This window comes from Apteryx mantelli, chromosome 16 (assembly GCF_036417845.1).
Source record: "Apteryx mantelli isolate bAptMan1 chromosome 16, bAptMan1.hap1, whole genome shotgun sequence".
NCBI lineage: Eukaryota > Metazoa > Chordata > Aves > Apterygiformes > Apterygidae > Apteryx > Apteryx mantelli.
This window is the reverse complement of record NC_089993.1, coordinates 5,015,151-5,037,737: the sequence shown is the minus strand read 5'-3', so window position 1 is coordinate 5,037,737 and position 22,587 is coordinate 5,015,151. Positions and strand designations below refer to the sequence as shown.

General features: G+C 42.8%; 1 protein-coding gene across 1 annotated transcript in view; it reads right to left on the bottom strand.

Moving 5' to 3' along the window:
• SEC14L5 (SEC14 like lipid binding 5) overlaps positions 1-22,587 on the bottom strand; it is a 33,924-nt gene that overhangs the window by 8,285 nt on the left and 3,052 nt on the right. Inside the window, exons 2-6 of the mRNA XM_013961667.2 lie at positions 8,414-8,563; positions 8,114-8,245; positions 6,035-6,163; positions 5,093-5,312; positions 3,245-3,357 (exon numbers count right to left, since the gene is read on the bottom strand). Of these exons, the coding sequence (XP_013817121.1) occupies positions 3,245-3,357; positions 5,093-5,312; positions 6,035-6,163; positions 8,114-8,245; positions 8,414-8,563 (744 nt within the window). The remainder of the gene's footprint in view (positions 1-3,244; positions 3,358-5,092; positions 5,313-6,034; positions 6,164-8,113; positions 8,246-8,413; positions 8,564-22,587) is intronic.

Sequence of the window (22,587 nt, the reverse complement as noted above, 5' to 3'; positions counted from 1 at the left end):
ATAATAAGAATCAATTCCATGAAAAAAAGCGGTGGAGTTCAGACAGCCTGAAGCCAAAGCCTGGGGTCACCTGAGGAGGAGATGGCAGACTAATACTGTTTAGCACAATGCTTTGTTTCTAACACTTTGCAAATGCTGTATTTGTCTGTCGTAAACAGGAAAAGGACAAGCTTTCCCAAATCAGATCTCAGACATATTTAGAAGAATGCCCATGAAATTTTCTACATTGTAATAAGATTAAAGACAGCAGAATTTTTTATCAGATGTTCTACATTTTCATTTTTGCTGCTCAAAGGAAGCCATTATTCACAAGACAACAGACAAAATCCACAAACATCCACAACAGCCCTTGGATCTCCTGCTAACAGGAGGGAGAGCGGATGGCTGTTACACAAAGTTTTGCTACTCCCAATGGTTTTCAAACCTAGACTGCATGTAGCTACTGGTAAGATGCTACTTTCTATGTGAGAAAGAAGTTCACATCACTGCAATATCTAGAAATTGTAGACTGGGGAAAATTCAACACTTGTGTTTGGACCAAAGGCAGAGCGCTCTGAGTAGACTTGGAAAGTCTCTCAATTATCTCTGTCCAACCAAAGCAGTAATTCCCATATGCAAGAAAATGAAGTTTTAATTCCAGCTTGTTGTTCTATTCACTGGTGGAACTACATACACTCTTTGACATGGTACAAAACCATTGACGAGCAGCTTTGAGTTTCAATTTCTTCAAATACACAGATTTTTAAAGCAATAACAAATCCAATTATAAAGAGCACTGTGTTTTGGAAGGAAAAGGGAACAGACAGTGAAACAGGACAACAGAAAAGGACAAAAATAAGATGGAAAATTTCCAAGAAACAGGAGATCTACAAATATTTTTTGACAGAGCAATAATGATATCCCTGCTTTGAATTAAAAGAGCAGAAAGTCATAGCAAGATGACAACCTCTCCAGAGAAAACTCAAGTCACATAGGAAAAGTTTCTGATTTTGTATTATTCTGACAGGCAATCTGCATTTCAAGAGAAGCAGGTGGGTTTAGGATAAAGTCTGAATAGCCAGCGCCATCCTACTTGCTTGTTCAAGATCACAGAGCCTACACAAAGGGTACAATGCCGCTCCCAGCTGTCCCCGAGAGCAGTCAGCAATCAGCCGTACCCTGTCAAGGCACCTAACTCAGCAAGCAGCTCTGAGGAAGAACAAGCCTGTGCACACTGCCAGAGCTCTAAGCACCGCAGTGGGCAATTGCTTCACATTGCTCATACACTCTCCGTTTTACCTTTTCCAGCTTCCATTCCCCAGACTCTGACTAAGGGCAGGGAGGGGGAAGGAAACATTGAAGAAAACAGACAGACATTTAGAGCGTGCTTCTTCAAACTGAAATCGGGACCCTTGCAGATCACAAGCATGGATAAAGTCCAACAGTCTTACTCTCATCTAAGGCTGGTTTTCAACAGGATAGCTAAGAGACCTTCTACCAGTCACACAGAAGTCCACTCTGTTCTGCCAGACAGATCACAGTAGACTTGAAAACACAAGTACTATATTTCAGAGCATATCTGTGTCTGGGGCTTGTCTTCTCTGCTAAGTTGTTTGTTGTTTTTTTTTTCCCCTCTGTTTTTTAAAAAACTTCAGGGAAGCCAATCTGCATCAGCAGTCCTCAGGGAAGTTTAGTTAGCGTTGAGTTAAATTTGCTGGGTTCAGCTCTATATCCCTTTACCTAGGATTGATCCCTGCCCTTTGTTCCCTGTCTGGTTTGTTTCAATTCCCTTTTCCCTGACAGAGGATCGAATGGGGGAGACACAGATCACAACCAATATTTATTAGAGCACCTTTTAATAGTTAAGCTGTTATTATTAGTAGCAGATAACTATTCACACAGTTCACTCAAATACACTCTCAGTTACCTCAGTAGGGAGGCCAACCCCAGCTGTTTACTCAGAGGCATAAATAGCATCATACCGACATGTTGGTGGCTTGCAGGCTCAGAAAGTCCCTCAAAGGGTCCTTTTTTCATCAGTTGTTATATCTAATCCTGTAGTCTTGCCTGCCTATAGCAGCTACTGCCATCTTGGACGTGGTCCAAATTATACAACCTATTGTTGATGCCAGTATATGCTGGTGGCCTTGGACAGATTTGGCAGACGCTTGGTGTTCTGAATTTATCAGCTCTTGCCGATTCAACAGCATGACTAGTCTCCAGAGCTCATCAGTTCTTAGGAGACTTTCACACACTACCTCTCAGTACATACTTTTCCTCTCTTCAGCCTGCCGTTCTCTGCTGTTTCTCCATCAATAGGTACCTATGGAATCCACACACACACTCGCACAGAAGGGGACTTAATGATGTGCTGAGCTTATGAGTTCACGAACAGCAGAATCACAGCACTAAGTCTTTGTTACATTTTTTACTTCTGAATAAGCAATGTACATTAGTTTTCCCAAGGAAAAACAGGTCTTTAAAAGAGTGTTTAAGAAGCAACAGAGTTGCTGTTGGCCCCAAGTACCCATGCTGCTTTTCAGGGAAAAACGTTTCCACCTACACTAGCCGGCCAGGTCCAGCTGTACTTGCCCCAAACTAGTGTCCTCAGCTCCTCTATTTTAGACACTTACTCAATGCATCTCAAACCATGAGGTAAGACAGTCTCTACTTCTTGAATTCTGTGTGGTTTTGAAATAGCAAATTTTGATAAAGGAGATACAAACAAGATCAGGATTAATTCTCCTAAAAGAAGTCAGCATCTGACTGTACCAGCTTACACAACTTGCCTAGTATAACACGCACAGCATACTGCTGACATGCACTAGCTGAGAGATAGGTGCTATTGACTGCCTCTCTAATGAGCAGCATCTGCCAAGAGACAGGAGACGCACCATCAGTGCCCCTAGCCATTTCTCCCACTCCACCCGACAGATCCTGGAAAACACAACCCATCCAGACAGGCCATTCTGGACAAAGTACTGATCAATGTCTACTCTAAATGTACCACAGTGCGGCTCCTTTTCAATACTGACAGGACTGAACTGGGCCACGCAGGTGCAGTCAGTGATACTGCTGGATACTGCTGCAACATCATGCAAGCAGTCTTCAGGCCTGGCCTTTTACCTAACCTTGCCAAAACTGTTAAGTCTCAACCCAAATCATCTGTGATCCTCAGTTTTATAGGGGAAATTGAAGGCACACAACCAACGAGAATAACTCCCTTCAGGTCTGCAAAGGGGTGCGCTATCCCTCATCTACCCACCTTGCCTTTGTGCATTTCTTGAAGCCACTGGCGAAGGCGGATCAAGCAACTCTCTTGCATTGGAGTCAGTTGGCCCAGATATCGCTCAATGTAATCAGCATCCAATTTGTCAGCTGGAGAAAGAACAGAACAATTCAGAGGAAGATTGGCAAAGCCACAGGGGAGAACTTGGGACATGCAGTTATTTCCACATATCAGGTTATTTATGATTTACACTGGAAGACCGTAGAAGCCCTCATTTTAGCTGCTGGTCCTGAGGGGAGAGAGTGGGTGACATTCTCGTGGTGATTAGGGCATGAGGACACAAAGAGTGCGCAAGTTATCAAAGTAAGATCACTCAGTTTGTCTCTAAGAATGCTAATATTTCATTCAGCCTGGAACTGCCCCAGCAGGAGCTTTCAAAGAAATACTATGAGCTCTGGCACTCACCAGGCTCTGGGCACCTAAATCTCTTGGTGTCCTAAAAATCTCATTACTCACTATTCCAACGGCAAAAAGCTAAAAGCAGCCACCCTTGAAAACTGAAATGTTATCCTGCTTATGGACACCAGAGGGAAAGGGTGAATAACAGCAATTCAGACAGCGAGGGAGATTTTTTTGTCATGAAGAAGTCCTATGCATACCAGCAGCTCAGGGTCCCCCCAGATCAGAGACAAAGGACAAGGGGCTTGAGGCTGCCAGCATCCAGAGATAGAAGCAGATGTGCTGTCAGACACTTGTACGTGCAGATGCCAGTGAAGAGAACGTGGTACCAATAGAGGAGCGGTGCAAGCCTGTAGCTGTGCTGGAGGCATGCAGGCACACAAAAAGGAAGGCTGGGAGGAGGACCTCTGAGCTAGCTCTGCATCCGGCAGAATATTCTTTTCAGCAGATACCATTAGCTATAGAATAAGGATTGGACACCCACAGGACACACTGTTGCTGACTGATAACACAGAAATTCTTTTTGATAAGCACTACATCCCCAGAGAATCTACAGAACTAGCAAGCTGAGGAGAAAACCCAGGGAAGTTTATCAGTTTACAAGCATGAACTTAAGCAGAACAAGAGCAGCTACTCTCCTCTTCTGCTAGACAGAATCTGCCACTCTTAAATTAACTTTAATCTGAAGATCTCAAAGCACGTGAACATTTCTTATACTCACAGTTCCTCTGTGGATTTGAATCCTTTTTACAGACTTTCTCTCATACAGAGAAGCTACCAGAGGTGGTCTGGTGAGACCAGAAACGGTAAGAATACCAAATTCCAGGCTTTTTCCCTAGGTACAGTCAGCAAAGCAGGTGCTACCTTTGCTTCTGAGTAATGACAACTCCTATTCCTAATATCACAGCTCTCACTACATTAAGATGACGCCCTATTTCTTTTTCCAAGACGAGAATTTTCTTTTGTCTAGAATATATCCTCAGATCAACGCACAGAAGGATAAAGCTTTATTTGGGCATTTTGGATGAGAAATGCATTAGGCCCAAATTCCAAGAACATTAATTTTGAAAGAATCAAAATGTTTCATTATATGTCAGTCATTTTGTACTCAAGATACCTTTAGGTATCTTCAATTTAAAGTATAAAATAACAAAGATCAATGTTTTTTCTCAGCTCAAACAAAAACATACTATCTGCTTTTCCTGTCTTTTCAAGGCTGTTTTTTCTTGGCTTTTCAGCTGGGGGGGGGGGGGGGCAGTAGTTTGTGTTTTTGTTGAAGAAAAAAGATAACTTCCTCTCCTCCCCACCCACAGTCCAGAAGAAAAAAAGTCATGCCAAGAAAAATAAAAATAAACCCATTAGTCACACAGTGCTACTCAAGACATTTAGATTGCCAGTTGCTGCTACTGCCTGGACATCGCATACCATCAGGGCTGACTGCCTCCGCTGGAGAGCAGGAGCTGCCAGCTTGCTCTTTGGTAGTTCCACGAGCCCCACACTCGACCGGTATGTCATCAGCATCACGTCCAACAGCCAGGGTTTGCTCATCTTTCTGTCCACTCTCTGAGGGAGGTGTCCAACGGGGGATGAATGTGATACCTTGGGAGATCAACTCCTTCAGATAGTGTTCAATCACTTCCTTGCCCTGGAGAGGAAAATTCGTATTAGTGTAAAAAAAACAAAAAACAAAAAACAAAACCCACAACCCCGCCCCATGAAAACCAGCAAGCTGCAGAAAGAGTTTCCCTCAAGGAAGGTGACTAGAGCTGTTAAACAGAAGGGAAATATTTATCTCCTTCCACCTGCATCAACCCTTGGAAAAATTATATAGTGCTTTCATAATGAAAAATGGCAAAATACAACACTGGTCAGGCAAATTCTAATGCTATGGATTCAGCTGCCTTTATCCTAGTCTCCTACTCTCAAATCATCAGTTTGCTGCATTGTTCCTCTGCAACCCAGGGGAAAAGGCCACCAAAAGAAATCGCCTCTTCCCCAAGCTACTGGAGAGGCAAGGTGCTTATTTTTACCCAGAACTTTCTTTTCCTATATGAGAATAGTGTCCTCAGAGCCTGAGGAGCCTGGCACCACAGCATCCACTGCAGCCCTCCGCTGGTACAGCCTGCTCCCTCCTCTGCACGGAAACATCCCAGTGAGCAGATTGTTTTTGCTCATTGCACACTGGCTTTGGGTTTTTGTTTTTGTTTTTTTTCTTCCATTCGTCCTACTGAGCAATTTCAGAGACACAAGTAAGACAAAGCAAAAGTATAAAACTATACTGGGTCTATTTTACAGAAAATAAAACCGAGGCACACTGACAGCAGGTGTTTGCTTTCGTTTTGTGGTACAAAGGGAAGCCCATCTTACCCGTTTGATGTTTGAAGTGTATTGCTTCATGGCAATTTTTTCCACTGTGCTTTCAAAGCCAAAAAATGACTTGATGTCGAGAGAGGCAGACTGTTCAAAGCATGTCCACTCTTCATTCTCAGGGTGTACCTAAGCCCAAAGATATACATAGGGTTGGATGGTAGCAGATAACTCGGATTATGGCAGGGCCCTCACTGCTGGTACCCACTTGGCTGTTTATTCTCCAGAGCTACAGACTGAGGGATCAGAAGAGGTTTCCTATGCGGTACTGAGACACCCACATTTAGCAGCCAGACTAATTCTCCCAGAGTAATAGAAGCACATCAGGAACTGGATATACGGACATCAGCGGTTAAAACAGCATTCTTCACACACAAGGAAGTCAAGATTAAAACCCATCTCCGACTGGCACACCTAAACAGCAATATCAGTGGCAGAAGTTGCACTAAAATAGTAGCAAGGCTGCCAACTTGAAACCATCATGCCAATGCTCCTTATGGAAAGATAGGCACTGCCTCACAAAATCTGCAGTTAAAAACCTCCATATCTCCAGCAAAGGAGGAAGAACATAAAACAATCTTTCTTCTAGTTTTGGACAAGAAACTCAGCCACTGAATGTTGGTCTTCCCCCCAAAACACAGAAAATACATGGCAGACCTGGGAGTGTTCCCACATTGTCAATTCAAAGTTCATCTTTTCTTTCTAGCCATTTCTCCTCAGTTACTTTATATACAGTAAAACTCTAAGTAATCTTTCCCTCTTCTAAACTCAACTCTGTTCTGAGGGACTCTGCCTTTTCTCTGTAGGTGCTGCTAGTCACAAACTGGCATGAAAGGAAAAAAAAAAAAATCCAGCTCCCGCCCCTCGTCCTGCCAAAAGATATAGTGAGCTCTGTCAAGAACACAAATTTCCCCAGGGGAAATATTAAGCAGCTTTAAGAGAAGGATCATATTTCTCCAGGTTGCTTCAGAGAACACTGCAGAAGTAGAAGGATGAGAATAAACCTGTTTCCGGTGCATTCTGGCAAGGAAAAGGAAACGGGTAAAAATAGACCAGGGAACCATCTTGAGGATGCAGACAGCTAGCTCTCACTCTGTTCCAGGAAGAACCCTCCCCTCAAAAGCCCAGCTGTTGACATTTCCTTCTGAGGGACACAAGCTGCAGGCAACACAGCCAAAACCAGCAAGTGCAACGAAGTCTGAGCAATTCCAGAGTTGACCTGACAATATTTCAGGACTGTCAGCACCCTTCATAATGATGAAAGTTTGATCTACTGTAATTTTTGGGAAGCTCCATGTAGACTCCCAGTGATCTCTGGCTCAGGAGCTCCCCGTCACCTTTCAAAATGCTAATAGCTTTTCAGCTATGTGTTTTTCTTGAAGCAGAAGCAACTTACAGTTTGCTCGCTTCTAGGAAGCTGAGCTGTTGTCCAGTTGCCAAAAGGGCAGGTAAGTAACAGGATCTGGACTTTTGTTTAGGGAACAAAAAGCAGTATCTGATTGCTTCCAGAAACAGATGAAGCTGTTTAATGGTGACTGAGCCCTAATAGCCCAGATAGAGTGAAATGGCACACCGCTGCCTAAGGTACAGCCACAAAGAGAAACATCCCAGGCCACAAATAAGGCTCAGGATCTTTATCCAAATATTTAGAACAAGAAGATCATGATAACATCTTAAAACTTGTACTTATTTGTGGGCAAAAGGAAAGTTAATTGTCAGACTTCTCTCCTGTCTTCATCATATCTCCCATTATAGTAAATACTGTGGGTTTCCTTCTAAATGTCCACATCTAAATACTATGCCCAAGCTCCAGAAGTTTTTATTAACTTGAATTCCAACCATTTTTTCTACTCTCACTCTAGGACCTAACACTCCAATCAACCTAAGAAAGTTTCTCAATCCCCAGAAAAGCATTGGAAAAGGCCTGCTCTATAAGACCCAATGGCCTTCCAGTCCAAGAGTCTCCAACTGTAGTACGCTACAGTCCAGTGTTCAAACTCATTCAAGCAACTTCACCCTGTATGTTAGCACATGACTTTCAACACTTCCTTCACAAACAAGTAGAAACAAGGCACTTACTGAGTAGCTACATGTCTCAAGGACAACAACACGGTTGGCAAAAGTCTCATTGTGGGCTTCAATGCGGAGAGTTCGTTCTTTCCAGTTCACTGTGTTTTTCTGTATGAAGAAAACATACTCTACCCCTGCGATCTGAGAAGGATGAAGAAACAAACATGGAAAGAAAGAGGGTGGGGGGAAATCAGAAATCAACCCTTTGCAAGTTTAGGAGTAAAGTTTCTATGGCTACAGTCTTAGAGCCTTTGCTAATCTGTGCCAGCCAACAAAATCCAAGACTCTGTGCCCCTAGATTCCACTTGCCTTCTTTAGCAGCCTAGGAGCATCCACATTCAGTTTGCAGCTCCGTTCAATGATATGTATAGCTCCATCATCACTCCTGGATTCATGTAGGATTTCACTCCCCAGGAAGACTGGAATCTCTGGGCATGTGGGAAAGCGCTTTTCATATGCCTGGAAGTGAAAACGGAGCAAATTTCAGCTTCTGGATAGATCCATCTTAACTCCTTCTGAATTTACAAATTGCCTTACAACAAGGGTCCAACAAAACAGATCTCCTTCACCTCTGAGAAAAGGGGAGCTAATGCAGGGAGAAAAAAGTTAAAGCAAAATAGTCATGAACAGACCTTAGCTCCTGTCAGTCATCAAGCTAAGTATGCCTTAACATATCTTTTCTTTCACACATAAAGCAGAAACAAAAGCTTGTTATTAAAGAATATTAGATAGGGAATCATAAAAACTTGAATGTCACAAGCCAGGTCTTCAGCTAGCATAACAGAATCACAGAATCGCTGAGGTTGGAAGGGACCTCTGGAGATCATCTAGTCCAACCCCCCTGCTCAAGCAGGGTCACCTAGAGCACATTGCACAGGATTGCATCCAGGCGCGTTTTGAATATCTCCAGAGAAGGAGACTCCACCACCTCTCTGGGCAACCTGTTCCAGTGCTCTGTCACCCTCACAGTGAAAAAGTTTTTCCTCATGTTCAGATGGAAGTGTCTGTGTTTCAGTTTGTGCCCGTTGCCTCGCGTCCTGTCGCTCGGCACCACTGAAAAGAGACTGGTCCCATCCTCTCGACACCCTCCCTTCAGATACTTGTACACGTTGATAAGATCTCCTCTCAGCCTTCTCTTCTCCAGGCTAAACAGGCCCAGCTCTCTCAGCCTTTCCTCCTAAGAGAGATGCTCCAGTCCCCTAATCATCTTTGTAGCCCTTCGCTGCACTTGCTCCAGTAGTGCCACATCCCTCTTGTACTGGGGAGCCCAGAACTGGACGCAGTACTCCAGATGTGGCCTCACCAGGGCTGAGTAGAGGGGAAGAATCACCTCCCTCGACCTGCTGGCAACACTCTTCCTGATGCACCCCAGGATACCATTGGCCTTCTTGGCCACAAGGGCACATTGCTGCCTCATGCTTAACTTGGTGTCCACCAGCACTCCCAGGTCCTTCTCGGCAGAGCTGCTTTCCAGCAGGTCAACCCCCAACCTGTACTGGTGCCTGGCGTTATTCCTCCCCAGGTGCAGGACCCTGCACTTGCCTTTGTTGAACTTCATGAGGTTCCTCTCTGCCCACCTCTCCAGCCTGTCCAAGTCTCTCTGAATGGCAGCACAGCCCTCTGGCGTATCCGCCACTCCTCCCAGTTTGGTGTCGTCAGCAAACTTGCTGAGGGTGCACTCTGTGCCTTCATCCAGGTCATTGATGAAGAAGTTGAACAAGACTGGACCCAGGACTGACCCCTGGGGGACACCGCTAGCTACAGGCCTCCAACTAGACTCTGTGCCACTGATCACAACTCTCTGAGCTCTGCCATTCAGCCAGGTCTCAATCCACCTCACTGTCCACTCATCTAACCCACACTTCCTGAGCTTGTCTATGAGGATGCTATGGGAGACAGTGTCAAAAGCCTTGCTGAAGTCTAGGTAGACAACATCCACTGCTCTCCCCTCATCTACCCAGCCAGTCATTCCATCATAGAAGGCTATCAGGTTGGTTAGGCATGATTTCCCCTTGGTGAAGCCATGCTGACTACTCCTGATCACCTTCTTTTCCTCCACATGCTTGGAGATGGCCTCCAGGATGAGCTGCTCCATCGCCTTTCCAGGGATGGAGGTGAGGCTGACTGGCCTGTAGTTCCCTGGGTCCTCCTTCTTGCCCTTTTTGAAGACTGGGGTGACATTGGCTTTCTTCCAGTGCTCAGGCACCTCTCCTGTCCTCCATGACCTTTCAAAGATGATGGAGAGTGGCTTAGCAATAATGTCCGCCAGCTCCCTCAGCACACGTTTGCTAGTTTAAGACTAGATCCAGAGGTAACAACATTTAAGTCAGACACATTGCCTGGATGAAGAAGCTATTTTAATGAAATATGTAATACCCCTTAATACACCTATAATACCTTAAAAATGGGATGGGCTTAATAGCCACTCCAGACTATCTAGGATAAGACTACCAATTATTGACTACTCTGCTTTGATTCACCTGTTTCTACAATGATTCTGTCCTGGATCTGAAACCTTCCTTGTTTTGATTGACTGACATCCCTTTGAAAACCAAAAATCCACTTTTCCATGACACTTGCAGCAAATAAAGTTAAATTACATAAATGTTACCTACTGTTGCTTCCCCCCCCCCCCCAAACTTCTCCCTACTTGTCAGTCTCTCATTATATCCCAAGATCTTTGGAGGATGAAATGTTTTTCTTGAATTTCTGAAAAATGCCTTGCATATCAGGATGCTATTATAAATATATAATCGAATAACATCATCACACACTGCAAAAGCAGCCCAGGATTCAACTATAGCTGTCACTGGAGAACCTGTGCATTCTTTCTCATAGAGAGTTAGACCATTTTGGTCATAAGACTTTTCTGCTATCGCTCCATAGATGCACTTAACCTGTATGAGCTACCACCATCTTCCAGTCTTCTGTAAGACACAACCATCTTACACAGCACATAATTCTCTCCTGAGCATTTATACTTTTATCTACCACAAAAAAGAGTTAATGTGATCGTGACCGAGATACGCTCAACTGTCAACACATGCACAATGCTACGAGCATGCTCAGGGGTGGCTGCATTACCAGTTACCACAGCAGTTTGAAAGCCTGGTTTCCCCAGTACATACTCATGTACCCTGGTGCTGGGAATAATACCTGCTCTTAAAATAGCTCAGGCACTTAAGGACACATTCCATATCTCCTTTTCCTAGATCTCCAAATGGAACATAAGTTATTTCAGGTTATTGCGTTGCTTCAGTATCCAAAGGAGAGTGCAAGCAGAGACTACCAACCGAAATTCTGGACATAAGCAAAGTACATAAGTCTTTAAATCATCCTCCCCAAGTCACTAAGTAACCTTCTGTCCACTTTGCCACATTTGTTGGACAACTTTTGCTGTGTCTGCAAGGCTTCTTTCAGAAAGCCTAAAACATGTTTTAGATAAATATAAAACTTCACATGGCAAACGACTATTTTCAACACCTGGGTGCATATGACAAAAATCAAACTCATTGCTTTAAGCAGCTTGTCATGATGGAAATTCATGAAGAGATATCAGACACTGCTGAAGGATGCTCCCAGCTACCCACTTCCTAGTAAACTTCACTTTTCTCAAGGGTCACAGAGAGAAGTTAATAACTTGCTCTCTGAGGTCTGCAGCTGCCAGCATGTTAATCTTCTCAGGGCAAAATTAGTACTTCTAACCTGTCCCTCCACCTGCCCTCTCCCAACCCTCCATACTCCAAATTACCATCTTTTGCTGTCTCAAGGTACTCTCTTCTCCCTTGATAATCTTTTCTCTTCTAGCACATACAAGCAAAAGTCTCTTCAGGCCATCCAGACTACCCATTCTCAGTTACTAGAGTCTCAGTGTTCAGACAGTGGAAGTTGCGAACACCTTTGTAAGCCACTGGGATACCAGAATACTTGGCAACTATTTTCAGCTATTTGTCTCATGCCACTCCTTACACATGCCTGTAATGCTCATGCAAAAAGCGTAACTGGAAACCCTATCCCAAAGAACACTGCCCCCAGTTAATCCCATGATTTCAGAAAAGAGCAGTTAGCATAGAGGCTAGAAAACGCCTCGAATGTCAGGAGGTTTGTATAAGAATCATACTAGGATTGTCCAGACACCTGACAACAAATTAAGCCTGTCTAAATATCTCTGGGCTTTTTCCCACACTTCAGTCTTTACAGGAGTGGCAAGTCCTCCTCACCCTCAGCTACGCTGCACCTTATCTCTTGCTGGCTGCACTCACGCAGTGCTTTTCCCCACTTCAGCTCTCAGCTCCATGTGAATGGGCAACACGTTAGGTTCCAGGACTCCAAGATTATAATGAGCAAGGCTGAATGAAACAAAGGCTGGCCCAACTCCACCCACTTCTCAGAGCAGCTAGGCTGGAAGAAAGGCCCAAGTATGGTGATCTCAACTTCTCTTCCTCCATTTGTTCAGGGTTGCAGTTGTGCCACGAACATTCGGGGAGGAGTTGGCAGAGAAACAAGATCTGTTCTTCCAATAGGACACTGAATGATCAGAGCACAGGGATGATCTCCAAAGGCCTCACTTCAACACTTTTAACAGAAGTACTGAATTTTAGGAGCCTCCTCTCCACTGAAAGACCACGTTGCAAACATGAAGTCCCATACAACTCTACTGAATATAATATGGGCATGTCCGATTCTGACCCTGTGATAAAACTGCTGGTTCTCAAAACACAGCTGCTTCTTTCTCCACTATGTAAGCACCTGACTTAGCTGGAGATAGGCTTCTCAAAAAAGCTGTCATTAAGTATAGCAAAAACAAGATCAGGGCAGCTTTTAAAACAGTGCAGTCACAGAGTCACCATTTCAGAGAGTTAACAACATCTGGAGAAAGAAAAAGGTCAGGGAACTGAGGGACATGTCAATGCACAGCCCTGGTGATATAACTAAGATAACAATCAAAACCTATTACCTAAATAGGCAGAGTGTTTCCATATTTGAAAAAGAATTCCTTTCACACATCGATGTTAAGTCCTTTGCTAATCTTCCTTGCTCAACAACAACTCTAAAAATATAGCGGGTCAAAGATGCCTGAGATCATATGAAGGACAGCTGAAACACCATGCTTCAGGCACAATAAAGTTATACTATTAACATGCCTGATCTTTAATCACTGAAGACACTGAGCTATCAGGAGACCACTCCATCTCTTGCACCCAGCATCCTCTTAACAAAATCAGTATCTATACACAACAGTACATTTCTGCTCCAATAGAGAAATTGCTGGAAATTATAAAGACAAAAAAGTGTCTTAGAAGTTGTCAGCCATTGCCAAAACTGGCCATTTTCTTCTCCTCTGATTCTGCAGAGTGAACGACAGAATATCTGAGCCAAAAGAAAGGCAAAGGGGACTTAATATTAGCTTGTTTTAATACTTCAGCAGCTAATCTGCCTGCATTTGCCCTTTCATCTCCTTGCTGCAGTAACTCTGCACTGACTAGTATACAGAAACTAGGATTTGTCTTTCCCTTCTCTGACCCTGCCACCTCCTCCCCAGAAACAAGTACAGCAGTATCAAGTCACTTCTCTTTCCTAAGCCCATGCCCACAAGATTTCTTAAAGTTAACAACCTTGATGACTGAAGTCTTGAACAGAATCAAACGTAGAAAAAAAGAAGAAAAAAAAATAATGGTTTGGTGAAGCCACTCCCTGCCCTTTTATAAACCCTACTGGGATTAACATTCATTCAAACTAACTAACACTTTGATCACCTGCAGATCCTCCAGCCCAAAGAAGCCAACACTTCACACTGAATCCCAGGCTTGGGCTGCCTTTTCCAGCAGAGTCTTCAGTACTGACTTCATGTCAGATCAGACTGAAGAAAATCTCCAAGCAAATGAACAGCTGTTGCAGAAGCTGTCTAGGCAACCTGGGGCACTGCATACACCTGATTAACCAAGAAAACTATTTCAACAGCCCAGTTTACAATAATTCTTTTCTTAAAGGTTCAGAGCAGTGTGCTTTTTAAGAGAACTCTTCACCCTAATACAATTGTTTCACAAGAGCTGGTTGACTCAGGCCCACAAGCGACTTTCTTTACATCAAGCTTTTTGTCCTAGATTTGTCACAAAAATATTGCTGCAAAAAAACAGAGCAAGTGTTTTTTGTATTGGACTGCATGCAACACCTGTCCAACACACAAATGCCATTTAAAACTTTATAATAATCTCTCTCAGATTGAAATTACACATCATTAAAGTTCTAAATTCACAACAGAGCTCGGTGAAGACAGAAATTTGGGATTGTTTGAACTCTTCTAGATATTTTGCTTGAAATTATAATCAACTTTTATTCTTTGGTGCATTTAAAGTGTAAAAAAAATTCTAAAGAGTAGAAAACATGAAAATTTCTAGTATGAAACAATGTTTCATTTCTAAAATTTAAATCATGCAGGAAAAATTCATAACAGACACTCAGAGTTTCAATAGTGTCAAAACTTCATTTTATACTGAAGGGAAGACAAGAGGGGAAATCTGTGCAAAGGCTAGTGGCATCTTCATACAAGCATACACACTGGCATGACCTGCACAGCCATTCGAAGCACCTTAGCACATGTGCTGAGGGAACCCACGCGGCCAGAGAGCAGTAGGGTGACTGCCACTGCACAGGGTGCTGGGGAAGGGGAACATCCAACTTTATTACATAAGTATGATTAGAGGTGGTAGGAGAGGGTATTTCAGACTGCTTACAAGATGACCTCTACATCTCAGTCCAAGACAAGTTAGTGCCACAGGAGCTGACAGATGATTAACCACACTGAGCCACAATTAATCAGCTGTGATATGGCTGACTATAAAATCAGTACAGTAAAGAGATTTGACTGAGGTTTTGCCAGGCAATAACAAGCTTCGGCCAGCAATCTGCTAGGAAATGTGTCTGCAGAGGGCAGTTTTACCTATGCTGGCCAAGGAGATTACGGGGCCAACACCGTGATAGCCAAAAATCAAATTAATACTTTTTTGTTGCAAGAACAGAGCCTTTGAGGGCAACACAAGGAAGCCACACTTAAGGGTCCTAAATTGCTGATCAAATACACAATAATCAGTTTAAAAAAATGCATCTGTGACAGATTGCCCTGAAGGTCAACTGGATGCCAAAAGAGAACATGTTATATGAGCATATGAGTGTCAAAAACAAAAAAATATGACATTCTAATGCCTCACAACCACAGAGGAGTGAAGATTACCCTGCTCTGCACTCCATCCACCTTGTGCCTGCTTATCCACCTTGCTCCAAAGCACAGAGGTCCTCCCTTGAGCCCCTCATCTTCATAGTACCTAGCTGTTATGCATATCAACAGTGCAAGAGTGTTCCTGCTCCCCTCTCCAATTTAATTAATCTCCAGTAGATTGACAATGGCTATAACATTCTTGCTTTGTATACGATCCAGAGAACTACAGCACATGGCCAGAGGTTTAGATCTTTATAACAGCTACTCCTGTTTCTTCTCTGTGGGTTTCAACAACCTTTCCGACAAGTGACCTTGAAATCAATTACACAACACAGGCCTTAGGAATTCAAAACAACGAGGAAGTCCAAGTACTGAATTACTGCATGAAACAAAACACCTCGAAAAGTGAGCTTTCCTGCAAATATACAGACTTCTGGCAGTTTATTCCAGCCCACTGCCTGCTAAGTCCTGAGTGGCTCCAATGTGCTCCAGCATGACACAGCTCTCAAGTTAGATTATCTAGTTTCGTATCATAATATCCCAGAGGAAATGTTATCCTCTCTGTTCATGAAAGAAAACTGAAGTGGAAAACACAGGAAGTCAGCAAAGGTCGCATACTGATTCCCAGGGTAGCAGTTCTGGCTTTCTCACCCCACCAGTCATCTTTCTAAGATAGGCTCTTCAAGCTTCCCACTAATACACAGCAAAAAGGCAAATGGCTTGGATCTTCCCTATCAGCATGCAGATCCTTTAGCAGATTCAACATAAAGAGCTTGCTAAATACACAGAAACATACCAAGCTATTTTGGAAGAGCAGCTAGCAGGAAAACATTCACCTTCTACTTGATAAATGATGCTCTGAAGTGGCTGCATGGGCTTGCTTTTTTCTTTCTCTCTCTCTCTCTCTTTTTTTTTTTTTTTTAAATATTGGTGGAGATCCTTAGAGATGGCAGCATGGAGATCTGCTGTTTCAGATGCAGGCAAGTGCACAGAAATGGGAAAAAGTATGGACTGACTCCTGCATGCTAAGATGAACTCAAGGCGGATCTTCAAGCATGTAAAAGCTCAGTTACAGTGGAAAATGATATTGTATAGAGCACATGAAGGAACTAAGCTATTACTCACCTGATTGAGACAGAGACTGCCATGGTTAATATTATATGAATAGGTTAAAAGTAGCAGACTTCACCCTTGGGCTAAGAGCTAAGACACTTCAAACTTTCATGACTGAACACAGAGCTAAATTTGTATTAATTAACAAGATTCCTCAAAGGCATGTGACAGCCATGTGCAATTTGCCAGGATAAAGGAAGAACATGTACATCTGTGTTTAGGTGAAAGCAGAAAGAGGAGGAGATGATACCAAGTTTTAAGCTAAAGATGGCCAGATCATCATACCTTTGAAAAGAGATGACTAAGGAGCAAGACAAGACTCCTTATCATTGCTAGGTAGAAGTGGATGGATTTTGACCAGCTCTTGAGCAGCTCTAGTAATACATAAATCTCTCTCCAGATCCAGGTGTTTTCAGAACGTAGCCTTCCAAGAAGCAACCATTTCACCCAGCAGTCCCTTCCACTACTTAGTCTAAGTGTTGAAGGGAACCACAGGGCCTGTATATGTATCCACCAGATGTAATAACCCATTTCCTTCATAATGGCTAGAACAGAGACCTATTTCTTGCTACTCACAGACAGCACAAAACAAAATACACATGGAACAATAGGAAGGGGGGAGGGATCAGATATTTGGGGTATAAAAATGCACTGAAGTCAGGGGAAGATAACACCTTTTTAAGGGGATACAAAGCAGCTGCAGAATAGCATAAAATTCTTTGGGGACTGAGAAAAATACCTTTGCTGGGAATAAGAAAACGATCTGCCAGTGAGAAGCTCACTGGACCTCAGAACCCTAGATATAAACATTGACCTAGTGTTGTCTCTCCCTGGACTACAGCCAATAATCTGCCTCATTTCTTCAGATTTGGTGAAAGAAACAATTCAGAGAGCACCAGCTGGTTACTACAATACAAGCACAACCAAGTGACACAGCAAACCTACTAAAACCAGGGCATGCACTGCAGCTGCACACAGCTAACTCAGGAAATCACCAACGTGTCTGATCTCCTGCCTGAGAAAAAATATTATCCTACTCAAGCTATTCTGCTACAGCATTCTCTGCTGCTTACTAGAGAGGAGAAACTTAGGGAGCAGTTCAAGACACGAACAGCACAGAATGCACTGGCCTTTACAAATACCCATGGAAGCGATGCCTTATCCAGGAATTATTGCCAGCTAGTTGCACACATTTGCATACCCCCTTGTGGGTAGAGACAGATGCACTGAACAAGGCAGGCATTGAAGCAGACACCTCAGGTGACTACAACCTTGAAGAGCAAAACACAACAAGCAAGCATTATGTCAAACACAGACTGCCCAATGAATCACCTCAAATCAAAAAGGCTGACTCAGAAAGTAGTCCCTAGTGGCTGGCAGGACAATTTGTCATTGCCAGAAGCTGCTGGACAGGCCACTGTGCTTAAAAGTTAAAAAAACAAAACAAAAACCAAATAAATCCAAAAAACCATCTGCATGCTGATTGAGATTTAACAACTGATGCTGGTTCTAAATTTTCTCAGGTCTTTTAGATAATAAACTGTTGAGCATGGACTATCTTCTGCGTTAATACATTCTGTAGAATAGAAAAGGGTCCTTTAGGCACCACTGAAATACAAGGCATTGGTGACACCTGAAGCTACACTTTGTCTCCTTGTGCTATGCTGGAGTGCCATTGAATGACAGCTTTGGAGCTCTTCCATTCTAGCACTAGACTGCACTGATCAGGTTAAGCTTGAGATGCTACTCATCCTACTTTAATGCAACAAGCCTCCATTTTGCAGCTGGAGAAGATGATTAAAGAAAACTGGAAATACCCTACACAGATTCCTTGAATGACAGAATTGCTGTAAATCTTATCTCCAAATCTACGCATTGTGCCCAAACCAACCTTTCCTAAACATTCTTTCCAAGCAAATAAAGTCTTAGAACTGACAAAGCAAAACTATAAAAGAAGAGACTTGCATGATGCCCACAACATACACTAAGCAGGCCAGGGTGTACAAATGTTGCCAGCAGGTGTTCGCTAGAACTCCGAATGAATAAACACTTCTATTTGCTCCCAGTAGCTGTGGTAAATTACCACAGCATTTACCAAACACTTTCTACTCACTGGAGGGGAAATATCCCACACCATAAGTTCAACAGAAATGTCAGCTATTTGCTCAGCCTGACTAATGCTCACTCTCATTGTGCTTAATATTGGAAGGAGGAGGTGGCAGGTCTGCACAAGCAAGTACAGCTGTAAAGAGTCTCCCCAGCTGACATGGGGATCATCACCTTCAGACTTTTGTTGCCAAATGTTTCTCAGCAGTAAGATGTTGTGATGTTTATACTGTATCTTGACCCTGTGGTCTCAAACCATCAAGTCACACTGAAACAGCATGTCTTGAGTCAACACTAGATCTTCTGTAAGTGTACAAAATGTTAACCCAGTAACTTCTGCCAGTCACAACAAATATTATTTTCAAAACACAGCAGAAAGAGAGGAAACAAGGGAAGCTGCCTTCCTTTAAAATACCTGGCACAGATCATGGTTGAAGACAGCATCCAAATCCAAAGATCATTTGTCTGCACTCAGGAGGCAAGTTCTATATATCTAACAACCCTGCTAAAGTGAGTAGATAGTTCTCTTTCATGTATACTATGTTTGACAGGGATGGAACACCAAAGAATAACTACTTTAAAAAATTTCCCCCCTGCATCTTGGTTCTCTCTCAATCTCTAGCATATTGTCAACCAGAAATACCATTTCAGACAGGATCTGAAAACTGTGTCATTATCTACATCAGAGCAGCTCCAAAGGAGCCAAAGGAGCACCGGGCATGCAGGCCACATGCTGCCAAACACTACTGCATGCCATTTGCAGAAATCCAAAGACGCTGTGGGTAGCAGGTCATTGCAGGCACCTCCTCCCTGGCATTCCCCCAGATGCTGCACTTGGAGCTCCACTGCAATCCCTTCAGCTGCTCTGCACAGCCACACCATCATTACCGCTTCAGAGGGATTCCAGCTGCCAGAAACTGCTCTGTTCTCCCTGCAGCAAGGGTGCTTCTTTTTACCAGGGCCCAACCTTGAAAGCAGAGGCTATAAACCAGCATCAAATATTTTAGCCAAGACTCCACTTTTCTTTATATAAAAATCAGTCTGGGATATTACTTAGAATAACGACAATAGCTTGTAATTTCAGACTGGGATATTCCAGTCTGTAATTACTATTAAGTATGTAGAAATTCCAAAATACATATTGTGATATATTTGTGCTGTAAGCACTGTAAAATATTGAACTGTAGTTGACCTAAACAGCCAATCTGCAAGTCTTATGTAGCAAGGCAGCAGTCTTGATACCTGGATGTGCTGTGAACATGCATATTGAACCTGTCATTCTAAACAAACCCACAGAACCAACATGCTCCTTGCTAGTCATCATTCTGCTTGTGCATTATACTCCCTTCACCCACCATTTTGTCTGTTACTGATGCATGCTGCAAGCTGTTTGAACTAGGCTTACTCTGGTGTCTACATCACCTGGCACAAGAGGGCTCAGAGACTCCACTGCCAAACAACCATTGCACCAATCAGTGAAACACTGATCCTTTAAGACACCACAGCATTAGAGAGCTGAGCATGCACAGTACATCAGGATTTAAAGTCTCTTTATACTACCAATATGCTAGATGTGACAGGAAGCAGTCATCAAATAAAGCTACTAAAAAATCTAACATCTGTAACATGATACATGCTGATGCTGAAAAGGCATAAATAAAAATCATTTTGAAAAGGTAAACAGAAAGAAGTTCCAATTGTCAGGACCTGTAGCTCAGTGTTCAGAGTTATTCCTCCCACAGCTAATCCTGACAGCTAGCATAGCAAGAAGCTGCTTTCAACCAGGCTGCATATGCAAGCCCCCTATCACTTTTGGCACAAAAGAGCACAGGCAAGATAGTGAAATAAGATGCATTTTGATTTTAATTGTACTGGATGTTTAACTGTTACATGTACTATGGGCCGGATCCTCAATGAGTATAAACAAGCAAAGCTTCATTGACTTCAAAGCAGCTTCACCAATTTACAAATAGCCAGTGTAATCAAGGCTTGCGTGCTGGTTGATTATTTTGGGGCAAGAGCAAGGATGCCTGACAAATCCAGTGAATATCAGCAAGACTGCCTCAGCAGGGCTGGGCACGTGAGGAAAAAAAAACCCAAAACAACAAAATAAAAACATCTCACACAGAGACCATGGAGTATTTGCTTTTGATGGGCTATGATCCTGGGATATGGGATGAGAGTTAAGAAGATGGAGAGGAATATTTTCTACTAACAGTTCCATGTGAAGTAGTTTCTGAGTCTGGATAAAACTGCAACATCGTAGTCTGAACTAAACTTGCCGCCCAGCTTGTTAGTGACCGTGACATTCAAGCCATATTAAGAAACAGAAGCATACACCATCCCTGGTTCCATTAATTTCCTACTTTATCTTACCTGAAAAATCAAGAACTCTAGATCAATTAAATGCAAAGAGCGGTTAATTGCTACCAAAGCTAGAAGAGAGTCATAGAGCTGTTTGGAAGGACAGGTGGCAAGCCAGGACCTTTTACAGCCAAGTTTCCACTTCCAGACCAACACAAGTGGGTGAATCATGATCTAGCAGATCTACTGGACATTCCAAGGGATGTCTGAGACACACAAAGGCTGCAAGCCACAGACATGCTCACAGAACAACACCCCATCCCAAATCATCATTGCATGCAACTTTGCTGGAGACCATAGCAGAAGCACCTTAGACTGAATAGCACCATTTGACCAGTGGAGTGAGAAACATATGCCACTGCTGTCTATGTGTACATTTTGGTTAAAGGTATGAAATCCACAAGTACAACGTTCCCTTTCCAGGATCTGAATCCTATACTATTTCTCCCTTGGCACCACCCTGTGCAGAAAGACCACTCGCACTCAACAGAAACCAGAAATTTCCAGTAGTAGCAATAACAGCTGAACATGAAGTGCATTGCTTGGTCCTCTCAGCACATTTAAAACCAACAGAAGCGCAGTCATTGAGTTCCTCATTTACAATACTACTGCAGCAGTTCAAACTGCACACCAAGTACAGAAGACAATGTGAGAGTTCCTAAGGGGGATTCAGATTCTGTAGTATTAAGAAGCATTCTAAGAAAAATTAGGGTACACTATAAAGTACATCAAAATGGCAGATAATGTCAATTGCAAGTGTAAAGGGCGGAGAGCATTACTAAAATTAACGGGAACAAAACTCCCCAATTTGAGTCTCAGTCTAAAACTATTTTATCTGACCTAATAATTCATTGGTAACGAATGATATCAAAAACGCAAGCTTAGCTTAGCAAGCTGTTTCCTATATGACTATGCATTTTGGACTTGCTCACCCAAATCAAATGATTTATCTTCCTATGTCAGAGAGGGCTCACAAAAATTTGCATCATTCAGAACAAGTTATCGCTCATGAGCTATTTGGCAGAAATATCCCTCCTTCCAGATTTGTCCCTCTTTATAACATTTTTAGTATAAAACTTTAGCTTTAAAACTGCAACACGAATACTATATCAAAAAAAAAAGTGCGTTTGCATTTGGGGATTACTTGGCTCTAAAGTAAAATCAGGAGGTGTGCAATCTTAGACTTGCCGATCTAATTGAGGAGAACATAAGATCAGGTCCTCAGAGGCACAAACTTGGCTGGAGAACTCGTTTGAGAACAGCTCCAATTAAAAGGAGAAACAAAAAAAGAAATCAAATGGAAAGGAAAAACATGAGAAGATAAAGCATAACAAAAGTCAAGGTTCTTTTCAAGTATGTGGGATAAAGATGTCAGGCACTGGTTATAATTTGAAGAGCATAATATTTGCAGTCCTTTAGTGTGAATGCAGATTAGGAACAAAGCATGTGAAAATGACCACTGTGAATTTGGACAGGTGTGGAAAGATCATATTTTTTAAAAAAAAGGGGGGGGGAGGGGCAGAAGAAGAGAAAAAATTCAAAACTCCTAAATGGCCAAAAGAGACTTGCTAAGTTGATTCCTTTTTAATTCCTCGGATGCACAGGTCTAGCAAAGAGACCAAGAAGGGATGTATGTTATGAAAGACTGGGAAGATACGTCAAATCTACTGCCTGTGAAAGTCAG